Source organism: Paramacrobiotus metropolitanus, unplaced genomic scaffold (assembly GCF_019649055.1).
Source record: "Paramacrobiotus metropolitanus isolate TYO unplaced genomic scaffold, Prichtersi_v1.0 Parri_scaffold0000017, whole genome shotgun sequence".
Taxonomy (NCBI): domain Eukaryota; kingdom Metazoa; phylum Tardigrada; class Eutardigrada; order Parachela; family Macrobiotidae; genus Paramacrobiotus; species Paramacrobiotus metropolitanus.
The window spans coordinates 235,952-256,275 of NW_026570237.1; the positions used below are offsets into that span (position 1 = coordinate 235,952).

Sequence of the window (20,324 nt, forward strand, 5' to 3'; positions counted from 1 at the left end):
CCTTCCAAGTGTTTGTCATTATTTTTGGAGGTCCAGGCTGCTAAAGCCTTTGGAAGTTGAGGTTATTCGTATGCCCAGCAACAGAATATCCTCCAATAAAGCCAATTCATGGTTACAGTGTATAAGTCAGAGCCAAGGTATTGAACTGGAGCGAGAATTCAAAATTGGTGCATTATTCATTGATGGGTACCATCTGGAAAGTCGAACTGCATATGAATTTTATGGGTGCGTGCACCATGGCCATCCAATATGCACGAATCCAAGTACACGCCACCCGCATCAGGACGCCACAATGGGTGAGTTGTACGAGCGAACCGTACGGCGCGAAGGAATGTTGAAAAAGCTTAAAATCAATATTGTGAGCGTTTGGGAATGTGAATATGACAGTCGCATTAAAAACGACGCTAATTTTGCTACTGCTATAAAGAACATACGGATTGTTGAACCGCTTGACCCGAGAAAAGCATTGTTCGGAGGACGAGTAAATGCCCTAGTGTTAGACTATAAGGTCAAGCCTGGAGAGAAGATAATGTACTTGGATGTTGTATCCGAATATCCATATGTCAATAAAAACAAGCGCTATCCGGTTGGCAAGCATAAAAGAATTACTAATAATTTTAAAACCTTGGATAACTATTTCGGAATTATGCATTGCAAAATATTACCGCCTCGCAACCTGATGATACCGATATTACCGGCGCATTTCGATAAACTGATTTTCACGTTATGCCGCACCTGCGCTGAAGAAAAGAATCAGCAAGTTTGCACGCACGAGGATCCGGAGCAAAGAGCTCTGACGGGGACTTGGTGCACACTAGAACTACAAGAAGCCGTGAAAAATGGTTATGAACTAATGGAAATTCACGAAGTATGGCACTATCCCGACAGCAGAGAGCGCTTTTTTGCTGATTATATTGATTTGTTCCTGGCGCTTAAAGTGCAAGCTTCTGGCTGGCCGGCTGATATTAAAACTCCAGAGCAGCAAGATGCGTTTCTGGACCACTTTTTCCAAACGGAAGGCATCCGGTTGGACGGTTCCAAAATAAGCTGGAATCCGGGACTGCGGCAGCTCGCTAAGTTGTGCCTGAACAGGTTAGTGCTTGATTTTTTTTGTTTGTTTGGTGTCGGTCATACACTAAGAGTAGTTGTAGTATTAGTAATTTATGCTATGGTGTTTACAGCTTTTGGGGCCGGCTGGGAATGAGAAATAACCTTCTCAGCACAGTTTTCGTGAACACTGTGAAGGATTTTCTGCACTATTTAACGTCTTCAGAATTCGAAATCCATGATTATGACGTATTTTCGGATGACGTTGTACAAATAATGTACACGAGGAAGGATGCTATGGTTCCGACTAACCCGAAAACGAACGTGGTTCTAGCAGCGTAAGTGATAATAGTTTCAGTTTTAGTGCTTCATTTAAATCAGGTAAATTAGACTTGTACTTATTTTTTGCTGTCAGGTTTACAACGGCACACGCAAGATTACATTTATTGAAATTCATGCAAAGAGCTGGCGAGCGATTACTATACTTTGATACGGTAAGAGCTAAAGCATTAGCGTAAAGCATATGAAACTAGAAGAAACGAGAAAAAACATAGTTTTTAAATTGTAGGACAGCATTATCTTTGTTCAGCGTCCAGGTGATGAGCCGTTTGAAACCGGGTCCACTCTGGGGATGTTAAGTAATGAGCTGGCCGAGGACGACTTCATTACGCGCTTCTGTAGTACTGGTCCAAAATCTTACAGCTACGTTACGGCATCTGGGCAGGAGGTCTGTAAAATCAAAGGATTTGAAATTAATAAACTTACAGGAACGGTGTTGAATTTTGATTCGATGTTGAAAATCGCAACCCAACCTCTCCAAGATGAGACCGCCTCCGATAGCGCTCATGGTAACGTTCAGCCCGAGTCCCTTTCCGTCACATATGGTAGTACTATTCGCCGGAAGAAACGGACATATGAAATCCAAGATGTGCCTATGACAAAGCGGTTCAAAAAGACGTACGACAAACGACGCATCTTAGATGACTTTACTACTGTGCCATACGGTTACGTACCATAGCCCTTTGATCATGAACTTGAATGTTGGCATTGTGTCGTTATTGAAAGTAAAGTCCAGGGTGGTGTTGGCTTCGTCGATACTGGCGGCGGCTGATGGCCGATAGGGTAGAAAAGTGGTGACGGTTCCAAAAGTAATGCCCGATAAAATCAGAACAAGTGCTAGCAGACTACCAAAAAAAGCAATCGTAATGACAACGCATATCGCTCGACGCCTTTCCTCAGCAGGGTCCATGGTAATGCAGGATATATAAACGGACGCAATTTAGACAGCTAAGAAACAGTTAGGGAAAACGAAACGTGCAACTGAAGTTTTGTCAGTTTTGCTGCAGTTTATATAGTAGTCGATAGAACATGTCTGGATGTGAACCCGAAAATGTTCGTTTATCATCAACATCGACATCGCCACCACCATCGCCCGGAACAATGGATGCCATTCAGCACATTATCTGGCAAGGTGACTGGCAAGGTGGATTGCACGATAGGTTAAAAGGTTGCCTCGTGGGGAGTGTTGTTGCCAGCAGCTTTGGTCGTCTGTTCAATACACCCTTCTACAGAAGCCATTTACCAACCTTGAGAGAAGTTCATGAGCGGTGTGCTGATGTGGCCAAGGATCCTTGTTATGTGCGTTGTGGGTTTAGTGGAACAGTTGCTCTGGTGGTTCTCGAAGTAACTGTAGGTTGCTATACAGTCGAGCGTGACTATATAGCCGATGGACTGGGTAAAGCGTTAGGATCATCCAACTACTTTGGGGGTAGTAAGCACATGGAGCGTTTATTGAAAGAGTTTCATCGGCGATGGAATGCTACAAGCAGCGAGAGCAACTTTGCTCTTCGACGAGATGACGAAGCTTACGTTTGTGGGCCTGCAAGAAGTGCGCACGGTGGGCAGGGCTCTCACGGGTATCACGGAGCAGTGATGGCTGCAGCGGTGGCTTTGTACTACTGCCGCGAACCTAGTTGCTTCCTCCGGAGAGAAGTCGAGAAGTGTGTAGCCATCACACATGCGCATCGTTTGGGGATTGATGGAGCTGTGCTGTTTGCCTTTGGTTTACAGGAAGCGTGTGATAGCGCCCGCACAGCTTCAGTGACGACCTTTTTGAAACGGCTAGAGGATTATGCTTCAACTCTCGAACCACCATTTGGAGAGAACATGATAGCTGCCAATGCGTTATACGTAAACCATAGCGTACTGCGTTCGCCGGCAGACATTATCCGACTGTATCCGAATGTTAACTCGCGCGCCGCACAGGACTTTGTTCCGCTGGCTATGGTCATGGCATTCGTGGGTGGAAACCTGCAGTGGTGGTCTGGATATAACATCATGTCACCTTGGAAGCGAATGGTCCAGAGCTGCATTGCCCTTGGAGGTGACACGGATGGTCGTACGTTCATGGCAGGCGCATTATATGGAGCTTTCTATGGACTTTCGTCTGACCAACGTGAGTTTGAGGCGATGCCCGAGATAACGGAAGCAAACAATGCTAGTACTTTAGCTGATGCATTGTATAAAGGGTGTCCACCCGATGACTAAAAACAAAAGCAAGAATAAACATGCTGCTGTTTTAACCTATTTAGTTGGCTATAAAATGAGTAGGTCGGCTCGTGTTTCTGATGTTAGTGCATAGAGTTTGCGTATTCCTGCCTCCACTTTGATTTAGTTGTCCATTATTCTGTTTGTCTGCTTTGAGTTTAAAGCGTTATCGTAGCGTGTTACCGTTATTTGTGAGTATTTTTAAATTTTCACCGCAATGGCTGCAATGCGAAGCGTAGATAGTGTATCAGGTGATAACAGTGACCTTTTGGCTGCCTTGTCGTCATCACCATCGTTGTCGACTATTCCGGCATCACTTCAGCCTGTTAGGGCATTAACTATTACTGGTACTAAGAAACGTAAGGTCACCGCGGACTCGTATAAGCCCAAAACCGATGCAGTTAGCTTAGCTCGGCGTGGGTTTACCCAGGGGCAGGTTGCATTTCAGTACGAAGGTGGGCCGGTAATTAAATTTGGAGGAGAAAAATTCATTGCAGTTTACTTGATGAACAACCGTTTGCGATACATTATTGGGGAGTTTGATAAAAATCAGGAGGGTCAGTGGGTTCCGAGTTTAGCGTCCAAGCATGTCGAGTTAGATGCGAAGCAGTTTGCCAAACTAATGGGTTTACAACTGTGTGGACAACTGGAAAGACTGATCAATTATGACGAAGGCTCTACACCCATTACGGCAATGCATGACCTGGGCGGAGGTTACTTCTTTAACTGGGGATGGTAAGAAAGTCATTCATATAACAACCTTGTGCTTTTGTTTCTATGGCACATTATTATTATATTTCTGCGGTTGCTTCTCCTCAGGCTTGACGAAGTACCCATTGCCAACATTCGGGTTTACCTTGAAGCAAACAGCCTGAAAGAACCGGGAACAAAGGTGGTCATCGGCTCACCCAGTGAGAAACGACTTGCGATGAAGTGAGTGTTGTGTTCTAGTGATAGCAGCATAATTAATACCCAAATTTACTTATTTTTTTGGTTATTTCATAACCGTTTAGCTTATTGATATTATTATTATGGTTGTTGTGGTTGTTGCAATTGTAGTGAAAAGAACTGGACGGCGTTCTGTGAACTTTTGGACAACGGAACCATCCTTAAGCATACGTATGAGGTGCTGAAGGGACGATCCGGGTACCCTACCATGCAAGTCTGCCAAGCCGACTACCAGGATATTTTTGAGAAGCTACCGTGGCCTATGATGGAGCGCTTTTGCAAACGCCTGACGCAAGAATGCAAGCTTTGCCACCTTATGGAGGATACCTTTGCTGATCCGCTGCAACCTGGAGCTCATGATGGCCATACTGCATGCCGCTACTCGGATCGTATACAACTAACGGACCGTATGCGAAGCTATGTCTGTAAGGATGTGGAAAAGAGTCTGCTGGGGTTGTTTCTCAAGCAACTGCCGTACCGCTATGCTGACGAAGCAGCGCACTCGCATCATAATGCGGAACGCAACTTGCTGGAGGCGTACCACTTCAAGCCGGACGAATTTCTGGTAATGCACGGAGATCGACTGTGTGCTGAAATGCTGCAGCGTTTCAAGGAGCAGTTCAAACTGAACTAGTATGAATGTTTCTGTGTATGTGTGTGGTGTGTGCCTGTTTGGTTTTTCAAGCAATCATCTTAGCTCGTTTAGGTAATTTTAATCGCTATATCATCAGTTTCAGTATATTCGTAATCATTTATTACTGATGTTATTTGTAAATATTTTTGATTCGCGTTGGCGGCCCCAAGTCGATTTGTCATTTTAATTGCCACGCAGGCCTCTGCAAAACCAAAGGTGTGTGCGCGCACCTCCCTTGATTTTGCGAGGCAATATTGCAATTTAATTGTTAGTAGAATGCTTCAAAATTATAAACACGTGTTTTTGCATTGAAAAAGTCATTAATAAAGTTACGAACCATCAAGTCGTTTTGAAATTGATTATCAATTCGATATAGGTTATGAATGATGTAGGAATAGGAAAAGCGACATACTGATCGCATTACTATAAAAAACATGCAGTGTTGAGCGCAGGTAGTGGACAATGGCTGTTGTAAAACAGCTCGCTGTTCGTATAGGGGCAACGGTGGTGATGACGCAGGCTGGCCGATGAGTTGCGTTTTCAGAAAATTTTCAAGTGACTGACTATAATAGGCCACGGGTTTGCCGTAGGAATCGAAAACTTCAATAAATGAGGGGCACTCAACGTAGACGGCAATCCAATGTGTTCCGGGTTCGCTGGCTGGATCAGTGTTTACAATAAACGCAGCAGGTAGGTCGACCTCTGTAAGATGCTGCTGCTGTAGCTCATCTAGGGCGTAAACGCCGCGAAACACCGATCTCAGCATGTGCGAAGCGGGGTTGTACTGTGACCACATGATATTCCGAATTTCCTGTTCGTTCATTGTGACGATTTGTTGTTTAATTACGACGCAAAGTCGCAAATAACCTGGCGTAAATTGGTGAATTCTATTAAATGGTCGCACGTTATCCAAGCCAGCATTTGATAGGCATTAGTTAGTGGTGTGTCAAAGTTACTTCCAGGCCCACTGTCCCTGATCGAATTAGCGTCATGGGCCCTAAGCCTGTAGCCGTTGGCGTCAGGTCAAAAGCGAACACTGTGTATCCTTTTGCGTATGTATGACGATCCAGAATATGGGCTCCAGCTGGATGGTTTTTTGATTCAAAACATCCAAGAAGCCGTCATAACACTTTAAATAGCGGTTGTTTGGAAAGTCACACATGTAGGGTATCGTTGGGTATTGCTTCCCATCCACATTAATACAGATTTGACGAACGCGACAATGATCAAATACAAACGGATTGAGGCTTGTTGTGCCATGGAAGCGGTCCGATTGCACAAAAGCAATAAATACCACCTTAGGTAGTTGGCCGTACTTGAGGTCAGAAAAGGCTATGGTTTGGGTGCCAGCAGGAATAGCACGCGCCTTTAATTCTGCGCGTTCAATGTGGTATTTGGCTGTTGTTGTTTGTAACTTTTGTGTAATAGCGTTCATGAAATCCGGTGATGGGATATAGCGTCGTACGGTTATGCGTGGATGTTTCATAAATGCCTTGTATTCTGTTGCAGCCGCCGCACCAGTATTCCATGATCGTAAATAAAATTCTGAATTGTTAAAGTATAGGCTAACGTGCACGGGCACGCCTGTGAGCAAAGGTTTTGATTGTACGCATAAGTCCGTGAAAATCTTTCCCGATAACTGAACGCTAGCACTTAAAGCAAATAGCTCCTTGCGCTTTGCTTCACCAGTGTTCTCTGTGGCATGTTCCATCTTGCCTGGTGTGTCGAAATAAAATCCGCCGCTCGTTAGCTGGCTTTTCATGGCATCTTCAGTATAACTTGTTAGAACCTCCATTATAGCGCGATAGGGATAATAAGGTGAACAGTCAGAGATCACCTTGTTCGCCACAGTAAAATGAATTTGTTTGAACAAACTATGCACAATATAATTAACAGGCGCTACGTTATCATTGTTCTCTAGGTTCACCCATGCATTTGTGGCGTTCTTTTTCTTTATACTTAATTCACACTCAAAACACGTATCCGTGAGCGAGAGCAGACCGTTGGATGACGGCGGGATAAAGAAAGACAGGTTACCGCTTAATGGTGAGTCTTCCGGAGGCGCCGACTCTGGTCCATACTCTTGTGTCTCATAGCTGAAACGTTCCGTTAACGATGCCGGTACGGAGAACAGGTTCATGTCACTAGACATGGCCGGCTCTGAGTGTGGTAGGAGATATTCAGGCATTTTTGTAGTTTTTTTTAGAAAATATCGGGATACTTATCAAAAGAACCGTTACTAGTACGGTGCTTTCGTCGTTTCGTGTTTTTTCTCTTTTTGAATGTTTAGTAGGGCGTTTGCGTTTACTTCCGCTACCAGTTTGCTGTTTAACAGTCACGAGTTGAGGGGCTTCAGTAGAGGTTACTGCTGCGTCTGAAGGCTGAGCTGGCTCCAATATTTTCCCTAGCTTTTCAGTCACCTTTTCCGCAGCACTGGTGGCTACACTTTGAGCGGCTTGCTTCAAGTGAGGTTTTGCTGACTCTAATGCTGCTCTAGCATGGGGTAGAGCGCTTCGAACGAGCGGTGCGGTGAATTTGGAGACGCGCGAAAACACTGTTCGGAAAAAGTCTGCTAAGCCTGAACCGCTTTGTAGACCTGAACTCCGATATCTGCCTAATGGACCATAACCAATCTGATTCTGTTCAAACAGCTCCTCAAATAGACTTGAATCAGGTTCAAAGAGCACAAGGTTATGGGGCGCAGCCATGATAACAGCTAGAGCTATAACGTTTCAACGAACAGGCCTAAAATGCAGTTTCACTAATGATTTTCCCGCCTGAAATTTAAAATCTTCGTCTTCGGAGCTCAAGTTGATTTCGATGGTTTCGATGAAATTACGTACTAGTGGTACATAATGTGGTTGGTCGAATCGTTCCGTTATGAGATCAAACGGTTCTCCTTTAATAGGCATAGAACGTAAAACTTGTGCGGTTTGATCGCCTAACGCTGAAAACTCCACAATGTCCGAATAAACATACATTGTTGTGTTGTTATGTTGCATGTTGGCAGATTTATTGGACGCTACCACCATTGGTACGTCCAACGTATCAGCATTCAGCGGTTGTTTTCTTTTAAGTAGGTACCATAGATAAGGTCGAGGAGTAATAAAAGTACTAGGAATTCTTCCGAACGGTTCAGCTGGCGTCCCATCTTCTTCTATCATTTCTTCAATATAGTAACGAAATTTTGAAGGAACACCGTCAAGATCTTTAAAGTCTAAAGGGTCTATATCGTGTTGAGTCTGCACAAAACCAAGTAACCCTTTCAATCGGTCATCGTTTTCGGAAAAACGCAGCTTGCCACGCAAGCTATTAAACGTTACTTCCGTCTTGAGCGTTACAGGATTATAACGTATATTGAACACCTTTGTGGTACTGTTATTTGTGCGAAGGCGTGAGGGAGTAACATTGCGACCTTTTAAGTCTACCGAGTTTGGCGACTGTCGCTCAATTACGTCAATTAGCGCCTTCAATGTATATAGACCCGGTGGAATGATGATCGTATTCTGAACCGATGACAAGGAAGTGTCACTGATGACATCGTACTCGTTAACAGTTAGTTCTTGCTCTTTTGGTATGTTGTAGATTGAGTTTGTATATTGCAATTCCACCAAACCCACTTCCCACCGGCCCGATAAGGAAATTGGAATTTTTAGTTTAGTCTTCCACATTTGCGCACTGTTCTTGGGATACATGTCCATTGACGCATCGCTTGGTAATGTTACGTAAAACGGTGTACTGTTTCCAACAACACTAGCCATTTCCGTCAGCTACTTTTGATAGCTCTTGCTCATAAAACTTTCCAATTACACTGGGTCCACCGTCGGCAGGTTCCACTTCATACACAGGTACGCGATGCTTGATTACCTTATTCACTCGATATAGCTTTTTTGTGTACTTCACATCAGCGCCTTTCTTAAAAAGCTGCTTTTGCAAACGAAGACGCACTGTGTCTCCGTCCTTAAATAGCGGTACCTTAGCTTTGCTTTTGTTATTACTGTTGGACTGTAATCGCTGAAACACTAAAAGCGAATTTTCTCGATTGACGTCATTCGGCGCCAATCCATGCGCCGTGTGAGGTGTGCTGTTGTAGCTGTGAATAATGTCCTGTAACTTGTCATAATATTTTACACTCCCATCACGAGCGGTCATCAGTCGCATGAGACGCTCTCGTAACGTTCGGATGAATCGTTCTGCCATGTTAGCTTTAATTTCACAGTTCTCTTCAGAAAACATAACGACGCCGTTCTGTTTCATGTAGTCTTGAACTGGTTTGTTGTAAAATTCACGCCCTGTGAACGAATAATACAGTTAGTTTGCGACGCTTACGACGGTTCCATCCTATGTGTGTGTGTGTGTAGTACCTCTATCCACTTGTAAATACATAGGTGGTCCATACAAACGAGAAAAGGCTTTCTCCAGGGCAGGAAGAACGTATTCACTGCTTTTTTTTGTCAGCATTTCGCATGCTACTTTTTTGGAAAAACTGTCCACAACAACCAGCAGAAATTTTTTATGTTTATTCTGCTTTGCGTAACGGGACACATCCATCAGGTCAGCCATGTATTGTTCACCGAACTGTATTGAAACTACCGGATTTCTGCGGAATTTCCGCCGAGACGGCTTATGTAAATTGTAGGCGTCAATTCCTTGCAGAAGCTTTAGGGCTTTGTCATGCTGATTAAGTTCGCTTGACACGGTTTGATGCTTCCGGAATCGTTCCACTCCCCCCAGGCTTGCCACTTGCGCCGCACTCACGTACTCCGCTTCTCCCATCTTTAGTTAGGTCAACTTGGACACTGACGTCAACTTTGTTTTGTTTTGACCAAAGCTATTGTCTTTACTGACGTTTGAGTCTTCCGAATCTTTATCCCCAGCACAGCATGATGAAATAAAGGTCAGCTTCATACCCTCTCCAAAGTTCAGGCTGACTGGTATGCACCCCGCCATGCCTGCTATTCTTAAATAACTAACCACTTTAAGCGCTTGTGTTGCTGAAGTTTTCTTTTCCAAAGCCCAGCTGTGGATCATCATATTTATTTTCAACGGCGTAATAGTCTACCCGATCTCGATTTCTTAAATTATGTATTTTGTTTAACGTTGTTTGAAGTCGTTTTTTGATTTTGGATGGCCGATTTTGCTTGGCGTGATCATGTCCTCATACACTTTCCGTTTTCCTTGTGACCTTGAAAGGGAACTTGCAGGCGTTGCGTACTGGCTGTTTTCACCGCTTAACGGTTGTTGGCGCACCGGTGTACCGGTACCTGCTTTGCCAAATATACTGGCGGCATGCTTTTTTAAAAGTGACTGTTTTCGTCGAGCTGAAGTTCTTTTACCATCTGCTTAAATATAGGTTTTGGTTTACGAATTTTTTCAAAGGCTGGGATCCTTCCTGGGAAATATTTGGATTGGTTTGGCTACCGCTCGTATCATCTAAAGCGTACGGCCGCAGCGCTAAAAACCGCTGCAGACTAGATGAAAGTAATTGTGCTTTCTGATATTCCGATAGGCTTTTGTTAGCCAAAGTTTCCGTTGTCAGCTGTTCTAGAGAAAGGATTTTGGAAGCTTCTGGGGTACTTGGTTTAGTGCTAGCTCAACCTCCGTGCGCCGTTTCTCCGCTTGCCGTTTTGGTATTAGCATATAGGTTTCCATGTTTTTTTTATATGCTTATTGGTGGTTTGCTGTCACTGCGCTTATAACGGCTGATGCTAGTAATGGTAATAGAGCGGGTAAGAATCCTCCTCGTTGTAATAGTATACGTTTTTTCTTTTGAAGTGATACACTTGGAGATGCTAGAAGCTTTATGGGAGTCTTGCACTTTTACACGCTGTCAGCTGATGAGGCTTTAAGGGGACTCGTCCTTTAATAAGGTTCAAGGCAAGCTCTTGAATACCCCTTATATGGTGTTTATCGCAACACTGCTTCAACAGTGCTCTTCGTTGCTTAGGCTTTGCCCGGTTAAGGGTAAGCAAAAACGGGGCAATCTCCTTCGCTTTACTTGCCATTTTTTAGGCTCAGTGATGGCAGATGATCAGTATAAATTCTCATTGTCTCTTTAGGAAACAAATGCGATCGCAGCCTTAAATAAGATGGACAAGCTGGGGTAAGGTCAATTAAGAGCGGTTGATAGTTTTCTGACGTGCAAGCCGCGTACGCTTGCGCAAGGCACTTTAGTTTTGTTTGACGTTGTAAGATATCGATCTGGCCGAGGTCCCGAGCATTCTTAAACAGCACCATATACTGACAATTTAGTGTTATATCACGCATCGCTTTTCCTTGTTTGTACAGGTTTTGGGTAATATAAATAACGCTCAGGTTTTTATGGTGAATTCCTTGCGTGAACAGATTACTGGCCTGCTCATTTTTTGCCATCTCGTGTGCCAAATCATCCACAATCAGTAAATTTGTCACCTCTTTATCGAAAAAATCCTCGTCCGAAAAAAGGTCACTCAGTCCTTTCACAAACTCTGTTTCTGGACACTGAACTTTCAAAGCATCGTATCCATTCTGCCACTGATTGTATGCATATACCACTCTTCTCGGAGTCGAAGTCATCATTTCTTTTCGTTGCTCGATTAGGCGGAAGACAAAAGACGATTTTCCAACCATTGTAGGACCGCAAATCATCATTCCAAAAGGAGTTACGAGTTTTGGCTGACTTTCCAGCTCCACGAAATTGTTTTGAATTACTGCTGTCATGGCGGCATCAATAAAAAATATAGTCGCAGTTGGTAAACTGAATTGTGGCTTTGATCTTCAAGATATCGCAGACCTTCTCCAGATCCCGTACGATCCCAACATTTTTTCAGGACTTACTATTCGCCGAACGCGTCCATACAAAAGTCACTGTCAACTATACAGCAATGGTCGGATTACAGTAAACGGAGCTGTTACCGAGCGTAATGCTGAAGAGCTTCTCGAACTCTATTGTAACGATATGCACATTTTAGGCTATACCGATGCGTACGTTACGGACTTCGAAATAGTTAATGTAGTAGCGTCTTGGGACATGTATCGACCATTGAAACTAGATAACGTGTTTAAAAAGCTGCACTGCTACCGCCCGTGTTATGAACCTGAACTGTTTCCTGGTCTAAGCGTCCATCTACCGGAAGCAACTTGTGTAATTTTTACCTCTGGTAAAGTTAATATTTTGGGTGCAAAGTCGGAATTGGCTGTGCGTAGTACGGCAGCCGAACTTCGCTTGCTACTGTTTTAATGTTCACATGAATCTTATCAAAGTTCAATTTGTTTGTTTTTTTTGACTAAGTCTTCTCCGCTTTAATAGACCACTGCTCTGCCATAAACTAATAAACATACAAAAAACGATATTCTTTTTTTTTTAAAAAAAACAAAACCGTCAGTTTTAACATCAGTTTTCTTGCGGCGGGCGATCTGGTCTGCAGGACGTTCCGCTATGCCAGTCATGCTCAGCTTGTGGGTCGTCATGCGGCTCCCAGTTTTCTAACTCTAGTCCACAATGAATACACTTCACTAGGTCACGCAATCCCGTGTAAAAGAAGCCGGCTCTCGCAAAACGCGCCGCTGACGGTGTACGCAGTGTCCAGTTCCGGTGTTGAACGAGTGCAGACGGTATACGAACCGTCTGAATTCATGTTGCAGCCGATAGCCTGCTGCAGCACGCCCAGGAGTCGCTGTGTCCGTTCTTCTGGTAGGCGCTCCCGGGGGATCCAACCAAACCAAAGTGTATCCACTCAAAGCGCCCAATGGTAGACGATACGGCCTATCCGCCGCAGGCGCTGAAGTCGACGCAGTTGCTGGTTCTGGCCGTAGCGGTGGTTGTGGCGGAGTTGGCGTGGCTGGTGACGCTCCGGTTTCAGCGCTTGGTACTGAAGCTGAGTCCGGTACTTGCGGTGGAACAGACCTTGTTGAGCTTACTGGAGAATCTTGCAATTCGCCATCTTCAACCAGAAGAGAGTCTCCACCACTATCGTAGTCTTCGTTGACTTCAGACATTTTTACACTGCCGTACTAACCGCTTGCATGTTTCTCGGTTTATATACCGGCCATCGGTATGGTAGCGTTAGGGTCACCTTTATAGGATCGATACCGTTCAAGGATCATTTCCCACCATGACTGATAACCAGCCCGACGCGATACTATTTTACAGCAGTACTGTGCGACCTGCATGACTTTCCCAACATACAGGCCTAGGTCAGAGTCACCGTTCACAGGTCGGGGTAGCGGAAGCCGATAGCGACCTCTCAAAACTGTGGCTCCCACCAGCTTGAACAATTCGGGTTAACTGGTAGACTAGAAAAAAATCTTCTGGCTTCTTAGGCTTGGGGACTTCATACCCCACGTGGAGAATTTTGCATAACCAGCCATCGACCATGATGTTCATACCCGGTGCCAAATCTAAACAATTGTTTTTTTTTATTTGACTTTCAGACGACCCTCTGTTTTTATATTTGTTTTACCGTGAATTTCCTTCACAACGTCCCTGACAAACATCTCAGTGTCACTATTAAAGGTTGAATTATCACTTGCCAAACCGCCGAACACCGATGGAGCACACAGGAGGAAAACAATCGTCTTGAACTCCATGGTTGTTTTTAATAAAAAAAAACGACGTTCTAGAAACTTGCAGGTCGTTGCCTTATACTCTGAAACTTGAACTCCTAAGGCCTTAAATAGACTTTACACCCGCAGCCGTATCGGTCTCTAGTGCTATCTTAATTTCTTCCAAGAAACCGTGCAGTATATGATACAGCATATACTGGTCGTAACTCTTAAAGTGGATGGAGAACCCATGAGCGTTGACTAATGCCATTCTTGAACAATCCAGTTCGTACTCTATTTCCAATGTCCAAGGTGATTCCGGTTGTGTATCTTTAAATTTTTTAACCATTTTGGACTTTTTTAATAATTCATGGATGTCGTATGCTTCTGCAGCACCAAACGTCCAGGAAACTCTCGCCCCTGCCTGTTCGTCCACAAGTTGCAATCGCTTAAAACGGCCTCCCTTGCCCGTTATGATATTAACTTTTGTACCTCGTTTCAAATCCCAGCTCGCTTCGCATTCTCCCTGGTCTAACGGTTTAATCACCGCTCCGTACATTATATCTGATGTAGCGTCCATTGTGTTCGATATGGCGTTCGTTTTTGTTTTGCAGTGTAAAGATATTCTCTGATTAACGATATGGTTTTTTCTGTACTATATACAACAACCACCTTAAATAGACTTTATTCAATATTGCCATCAATAACAGCTAGCCAGCACACGCTTCATTTATTTCGCGCTCATACGCCTGTAGAATGTTACACAACTTCTTTTGGGCCAATAAAGGCAGCTCCAGCACCATCTCTGGATGATTTAACAATAACTTTGAGCAGTATGTTGTAGCTTCCACTTCCATGTCCCAGCTTAATCCTTCGACGGACTTCAGCCGGATGGATGTCTTTCGCGGAGTCAACGCTTCGTGTAGTTTCTTTGCCTCCATCGGTAAGAGATGGATGAATACTAATCGCTCTCCTGTTGACCTTCAATCTCCATCCAATCAAACTTCCCTTGAACGTTATCACGTTGGCCTTTACATTTCCAGCCAAACTCCACTGCAGTTGGCTATAGGAACCTGCAAAAGGCAAAATCTCGGCCTCGTACATTACCGCTAATGTGTTGTCGTACATCTGCGCCATGGTACTGACATGCTTCATGGTAGCCACAGTTGCAAACATTTCAGCTCTTATATACCAGTTACAACAAAGATAGTATCTGCCATTTCCGGTCAGCAGTTCTCAAACATGGTATATAAAGCCCAATATTTCCAACAGCAAAATTCAGTCGTCTTCCGTTCTTGAACCAACTTTGGTGTATAAAGTGGTTCAGAGTTGTTCGGTGCCAGTTGGATATTATGGCCCTAGCGACCTTGTCTCGCCCGCCATTCCCCGTCACGGTATTGCTTGGATATTTTAGATCAGTTCAAAATGGATTGACCAAATCCTTTGGACTGACTACGATTACTAAGCAGGACCGTCAGCGTCGTGACCTTTGGGCTCCATATTTCTTTTTTACTGACCTGAGCAGGGTTCATACTATGACCCTGCAGAGTTTTCACTTGTTTATTTGTTCATATATACGGTATTGCTCTGTAATCGTGGTTGAGTTAAACTGGATTGATCGAATCCATGTAGCTTACTACGACTACTGAGCAGGACCGAAACCAGTTCAGTTACCAGGAACTGCTTTGAAAGGAATGTGATCAAATATCTAATCTGTTACTATCCGTAATTCCCGTTACACTTTTGTGTGAGTTGTACATTGCGCTGGTAGTAATGGACATCACCGTAGTTTCTATTGGTCATTTCCATTGCGACTAGCTCCATGTTCACCTCAATGCGATTCAGAACTCAAGGTATAGGCTTCATAAATAAGTCGACGGTCTGTAGCAGGAGCCATAATGATGGACATTACCGCACGTTGGTCATATCCATCATTATTATTGGTTCTTTGTACGTCCTGCAGTATTTTTGAATGTTTGACAGACTTTTATGAGAGTTGATACGTAGCGCTGGTAGTAATGGAAATTACCTCAATTGTAATTGGTCATTTCCATAGCCACCAGTTCCATGTACACCTCAATGTGAATTGGAACTTAAAAGTATTGGCTTTGCAAATATAGGGAGGACGTGTACCACGGAACTTCAGCAATAGACGTTACCATATCTTGGTCATGTCCAATGCTGCTTGTTCCTTGTATGTCCTGTAACAAACTTGAATGTTTGACTAGCTTCCGTGAAAGCTGATACATAACGCTGGTAGTAATGCAACTGCTCTTAATAACTATTGGTCGAATCCGTCGTTGCCGGTTCCTTTTGCGCAGAGTGCGTTGTGGATTTCCAGTAAGTAATCAAATAGATGCAAAACTTTAATCAACTTTCACCAGAACATGTTGTGGCTTACTCGTAAACTAAACAATTTTATAGGATAAGGTCTGGGGTTCAATCCCTGGTAGCTTAACATAAAACAAAAAAAATTTCAGTAGCAAGCCACAGCTTGTTCTTTTTTTTAACAAAAATACACTGGCAAGATTTTTTTATGACGGAACGACACATTGGGCAACCATCACAGTCCTTCACACAACAGTTGCAAACAACAAAATGACCACATGGATATAGAACCTGCGTGATGACATTTGTGTAACAAATTTTACACAGCTTTTCGTCTTTCACTTCGGCCAGATGATCTGCTGGAGAACGTAGGAATATTCGTCGCCAATGCTCTTTTACTGCCCGCAGATGTTCCTCGCTATTACCCTTCATTCTCGCATTTCTGTTAATACCACAAAACTGATTTACCGTTCAGCAATGCAGGGCCACTATATAAAGCCAATAACCTTTCACGCCTTTCGCTGTCCCGGCAACCCTGTTCAAGCCAGGAACAGACCAGGGAAACCCCAGCTCCGACTGGGCCATGATTCTCGCACTCGGACGCCGGCGTAAGGCTTCCATCACGTGCTCCCAACTATAGAACTGTAAAGCTTGTAGAATTTTTTCTTCTTCGGCCACGTTGTCTGGCCACAGCAGCGCGTCTTCATCTACAATATCGAAAGCTTAGTTGTAATACGGTATTTACTCTTTTACTGCCAATCTAACCTTCTTTAGATGCATTTCTATATTTGTTCTGTTTCTTCTGCTGAATCGTATTTATAAAACTTTCCCCTTCTGCTCCATCAAATACGGACACTGCGGTCTTAAGGCAGCATGAATCTCCCAAGGGTCTTCATTTTCTCTCCAGCAATCTCTTCCCATGCCACAGTAAAAACAGCGTGTCAGTATACAATAGTTTATAAAGTAAAAACCCGCTGCAGCCATTTCTTGTGGATGTTGATGTGGACTGCTTGGCCAACGAGCAAAAGTAGCGAAGCGGCTTTCATAGGATTGCATTTTTGGGCAGTAAACCTTGGTAATGATGTCCTTGCTGTACACCTCGAATCCAGCAAATTCCTCCTCACTAGCCTCTCCATCATAAACGTCTGCGTCCGCTTCGGTGTCACTACAGCTGGTAACTTCACTTTCTGATCTCGACATTTTACAATCCGGAAAATAAATTTTATGTGTTGCAACCGGTGTACCCTTTATGTTCCGTGCACTAATAGTTCCAAGACAATAACTACACGTAATTAAGTCCTCATAACCAGTACATTCAAAGCCAGCCTTAGCCAGTTCCAAAGGGGTCCAAGATGAATACCCCCATTCAAGGAACGATAATATACGATTGTACAAGTCCATCAGCTAGTAATTAACTTTCCGTCAGTTCCTATTTTGGCTATAAATACCACCGTTGCATTCAAGCTTTCATGTTCAAACACGTTTCTCTATTTAACACATATTTACCCTATTTTTACGAATTTTTCTAGGTCATTAGGAATTTTTTCAGAATTTTCTAAATTATTTTTGAAAAACGGGACGTCATCCCGGGACGCTCTTATCAGCGTCCCACATCTAAAAGCCGGTCGAGACAGGCATATTACTACTCATAACTGACAATATTTACTGTAAGCATAACCCACAATCCGACGTTTTTAAGTTTTCTGAATTGCTACACTGCCTGGTGCATACACACTAATCGGCCATCGGCTATATAATCAAGCAAAAGTGTTTGGCGAAGGAAAACACCTAAGGCTAAAAGAGAAAAGTGTTACGTAAGTTATAGTAGCCGGTTACAAAAACAAAATTTGCTTCCCGGATATTTTCGCCCTGGCTTACACGATTTGGATTTAACAAATTCCTGTCAAAATATGCGTACATGGTTCTAAAATTTCATAAACAAATAAATTATGCTTCTGTAACTGCTTGTTGAGTCATGACAAATAACCCGGAGTATAACTGTTTTCAATTTTGCAGATCAAACCTAACCTGGGGACGTTTTCTGGTTCCAAAACAGAAAATCTGGGCTATCTCTGAAACATAGTATACCATATGACATATAAACAAAGTATAATTAAAAAATAGTTTCGTCTGCAGAGGCTCAAAGGTCATGGCCAAACAAAATTAATCAGTACGCAATACTGCATACTATTCGTATTGCAGTACGGTTACGCAATACCCGTTCAGCAGTTGCCTATTCGTATATTACTATAATTAGTAATTAATAATTTAGTATAATATAATATTCCCCTCATTTTCGCATTTTCCCCTCATTAATTTCAGTTCGATTTGACCAATAAAAATTATATCATATATTATTATATATATAAATCTGGAAAGTTTCATAATTATTTTTTGTAGAAGCCGAAGCGTAACATACAGTAGCTGAGTAGCACCAATCACCATAATACGATTATTCCCTGTTTACTGTTGATTTTTAAATTATTAATTACACTGGCAAAAGACGACGACACACTAGAAAATCCAGTCGGTAGCAGACTAGCAGCCTTTATTAAATAGCAGGTAGCTGCAGTTTAGTGCGGTATTGCAACAGTGCATATTACATACTCAGATACTGCCAGTCTGCCACTGTTTTTGCATTCGGGATTTTACTTTTGTCACTTGGTTGTCCCAAAGCTTGTGACAAATTTAAAAGTGAAATTTTACTACGCTTTTTTTTAAAAATCTGCTCTTCATTATTTTTTCCCGACATGGGCATTGGTTTTGCCCGAAAAGGTAAGCAGGTTAATTTTACAACACTTATGAATTGATGATGCTGGTCATGGTGGTAAACGGCCTATTTTTGCCTTTCGCTGTCTGCAGTGTACTGGCTGCCGGAGGCCACCACAGCTCACACCCAGGCCACCAGCTCCTCCGCCGCCACGGTTATCTTGAACACCACCATGGCCAGCATTGACGGCGGAGGACAGCATCCCAGTACGGTCGCAATTGTTGGCATCGTCATCGCCGTCATACTGGTGCTCGTTCTGCTGGGGGTGCTGTCGCGATGGATGTGGAAGCGCCGACGCCAGCTGCCATCGCGAGCTGCTGGCTTGGGTCATGATCCTGGCAGCCCTGTCCCATCCCCTTCTTCCTCCACAAATTCCGTCGGCGACACCGTTGTGTTCTTCCCGAAGGAACACGCGGTGCACCTCCACCTGCGGCGACGCAGTGTCAGCCAGCCGAAAGAACGCGCAGCCGAAGCCCTACCAATGCCAGCCTGAGACGTCAGGTTCTCTCCTTTGGCACATTCCCCTTCAACAGTTTTCTGAGTGGATTTATCTCATTTCTCGGCTTTATCGGCCGCTTGTTATTTTGTACCTGTATTAATTTTTATGGTGTATCGTTTGAAGTGTGATTTTCAGTAATGAGATTATCAGTGGACAGTGTTAGTGTGTATGAATAGTAATTGGAATTTTGAATATTTGTGACTAGTGAGCACACAATAATGTGCTTTTGAAGTTTGAAAATTTCAAAATTTTACTGTACATTTTAGTTTTTTTTGTACGGAAATGCATTATACATTAAAGTGATTAAATGCTCACGAGAAATCGACTTAAATCTGTCCTGTCTTGTGATTGTTTACTGGTAACTGATTAATAAGGCCTCGTCCCGCATTTGCATCGAAGATTGTTGCGATACAGCAACTCCACCTCGCGAGGTGGCTTCGCGTACCGTATCTGTAGGAGTGGCCACTGGATACAGCTACCTCGTGCGGTTGAGCAACCGTACCATAACGAGATTGCTTCCAATTCGAGACGACGCCTAAAAGTTTTTGATTCAGTAGATTTGAGCACGGTTGTTTCCTAGTCGTACTGTAAATTTGTAAATTTAAATTTCTTATCGTAATTTAGAAAATTAAATAGCAGCAGCTCAAGCAAAATGATTTGACAGGGGAGTCAAAATTTGACAGGGGGGCAACTGGCTTCCAGAACCTCTAAAAAATTGGCGGGGGGCAACCGGTTTCGAAAAACAGGGGGAGTCAAACTCCGAAAATTTGCCGGTTGACACCCCCCCTTTGACGCCCCTGCATATATGATTATTTGTTGTAATTCTAATATGTTTTTGCAGGTCGACCAGCAGAAGTGTAAGGACGTTATTGTCGAGCTGACTTTCGCGATCCTTGCCATCGGACAGGGGAAGCTTCCGCGGATTATTCCTGAGTGTATGAAGCCGATTGCTAACGCCAATTACACTGCCTGCTACTCGGAAGAAGCCAATCAGCTCCTCGACACCAACAAGAAGGTCATGATCTGGG

The 20,324-nt window shown here is 43.6% G+C and overlaps 2 protein-coding genes across 2 annotated transcripts; both read left to right on the plus strand.

The window, feature by feature from the left end:
• The first annotated feature begins 324 nt into the window (after positions 1 to 324).
• On the plus strand, positions 325 to 2,748 carry LOC129585595 (uncharacterized). The gene is made up of 4 exons (XM_055478338.1): positions 325 to 1,092; positions 1,182 to 1,385; positions 1,463 to 1,541; positions 1,616 to 2,748. The coding sequence occupies exons 1-4, from the start codon at positions 332 to 334 to the stop codon at positions 2,063 to 2,065; spliced, it is 1,494 nt and encodes a 497-aa protein (XP_055334313.1). The 5' UTR covers positions 325 to 331; the 3' UTR covers positions 2,066 to 2,748.
• Positions 2,749 to 3,658: 910 nt separating this feature from the next.
• Positions 3,659 to 5,176, plus strand: LOC129585530 (uncharacterized). The gene is made up of 3 exons (XM_055478245.1): positions 3,659 to 4,329; positions 4,414 to 4,527; positions 4,654 to 5,176. Exons 1-3 carry the CDS (start codon positions 3,812 to 3,814, stop codon positions 5,174 to 5,176), a joined length of 1,155 nt encoding a protein of 384 aa, XP_055334220.1. The 5' UTR covers positions 3,659 to 3,811.
• Positions 5,177 to 20,324: the final 15,148 nt, after the last annotated feature.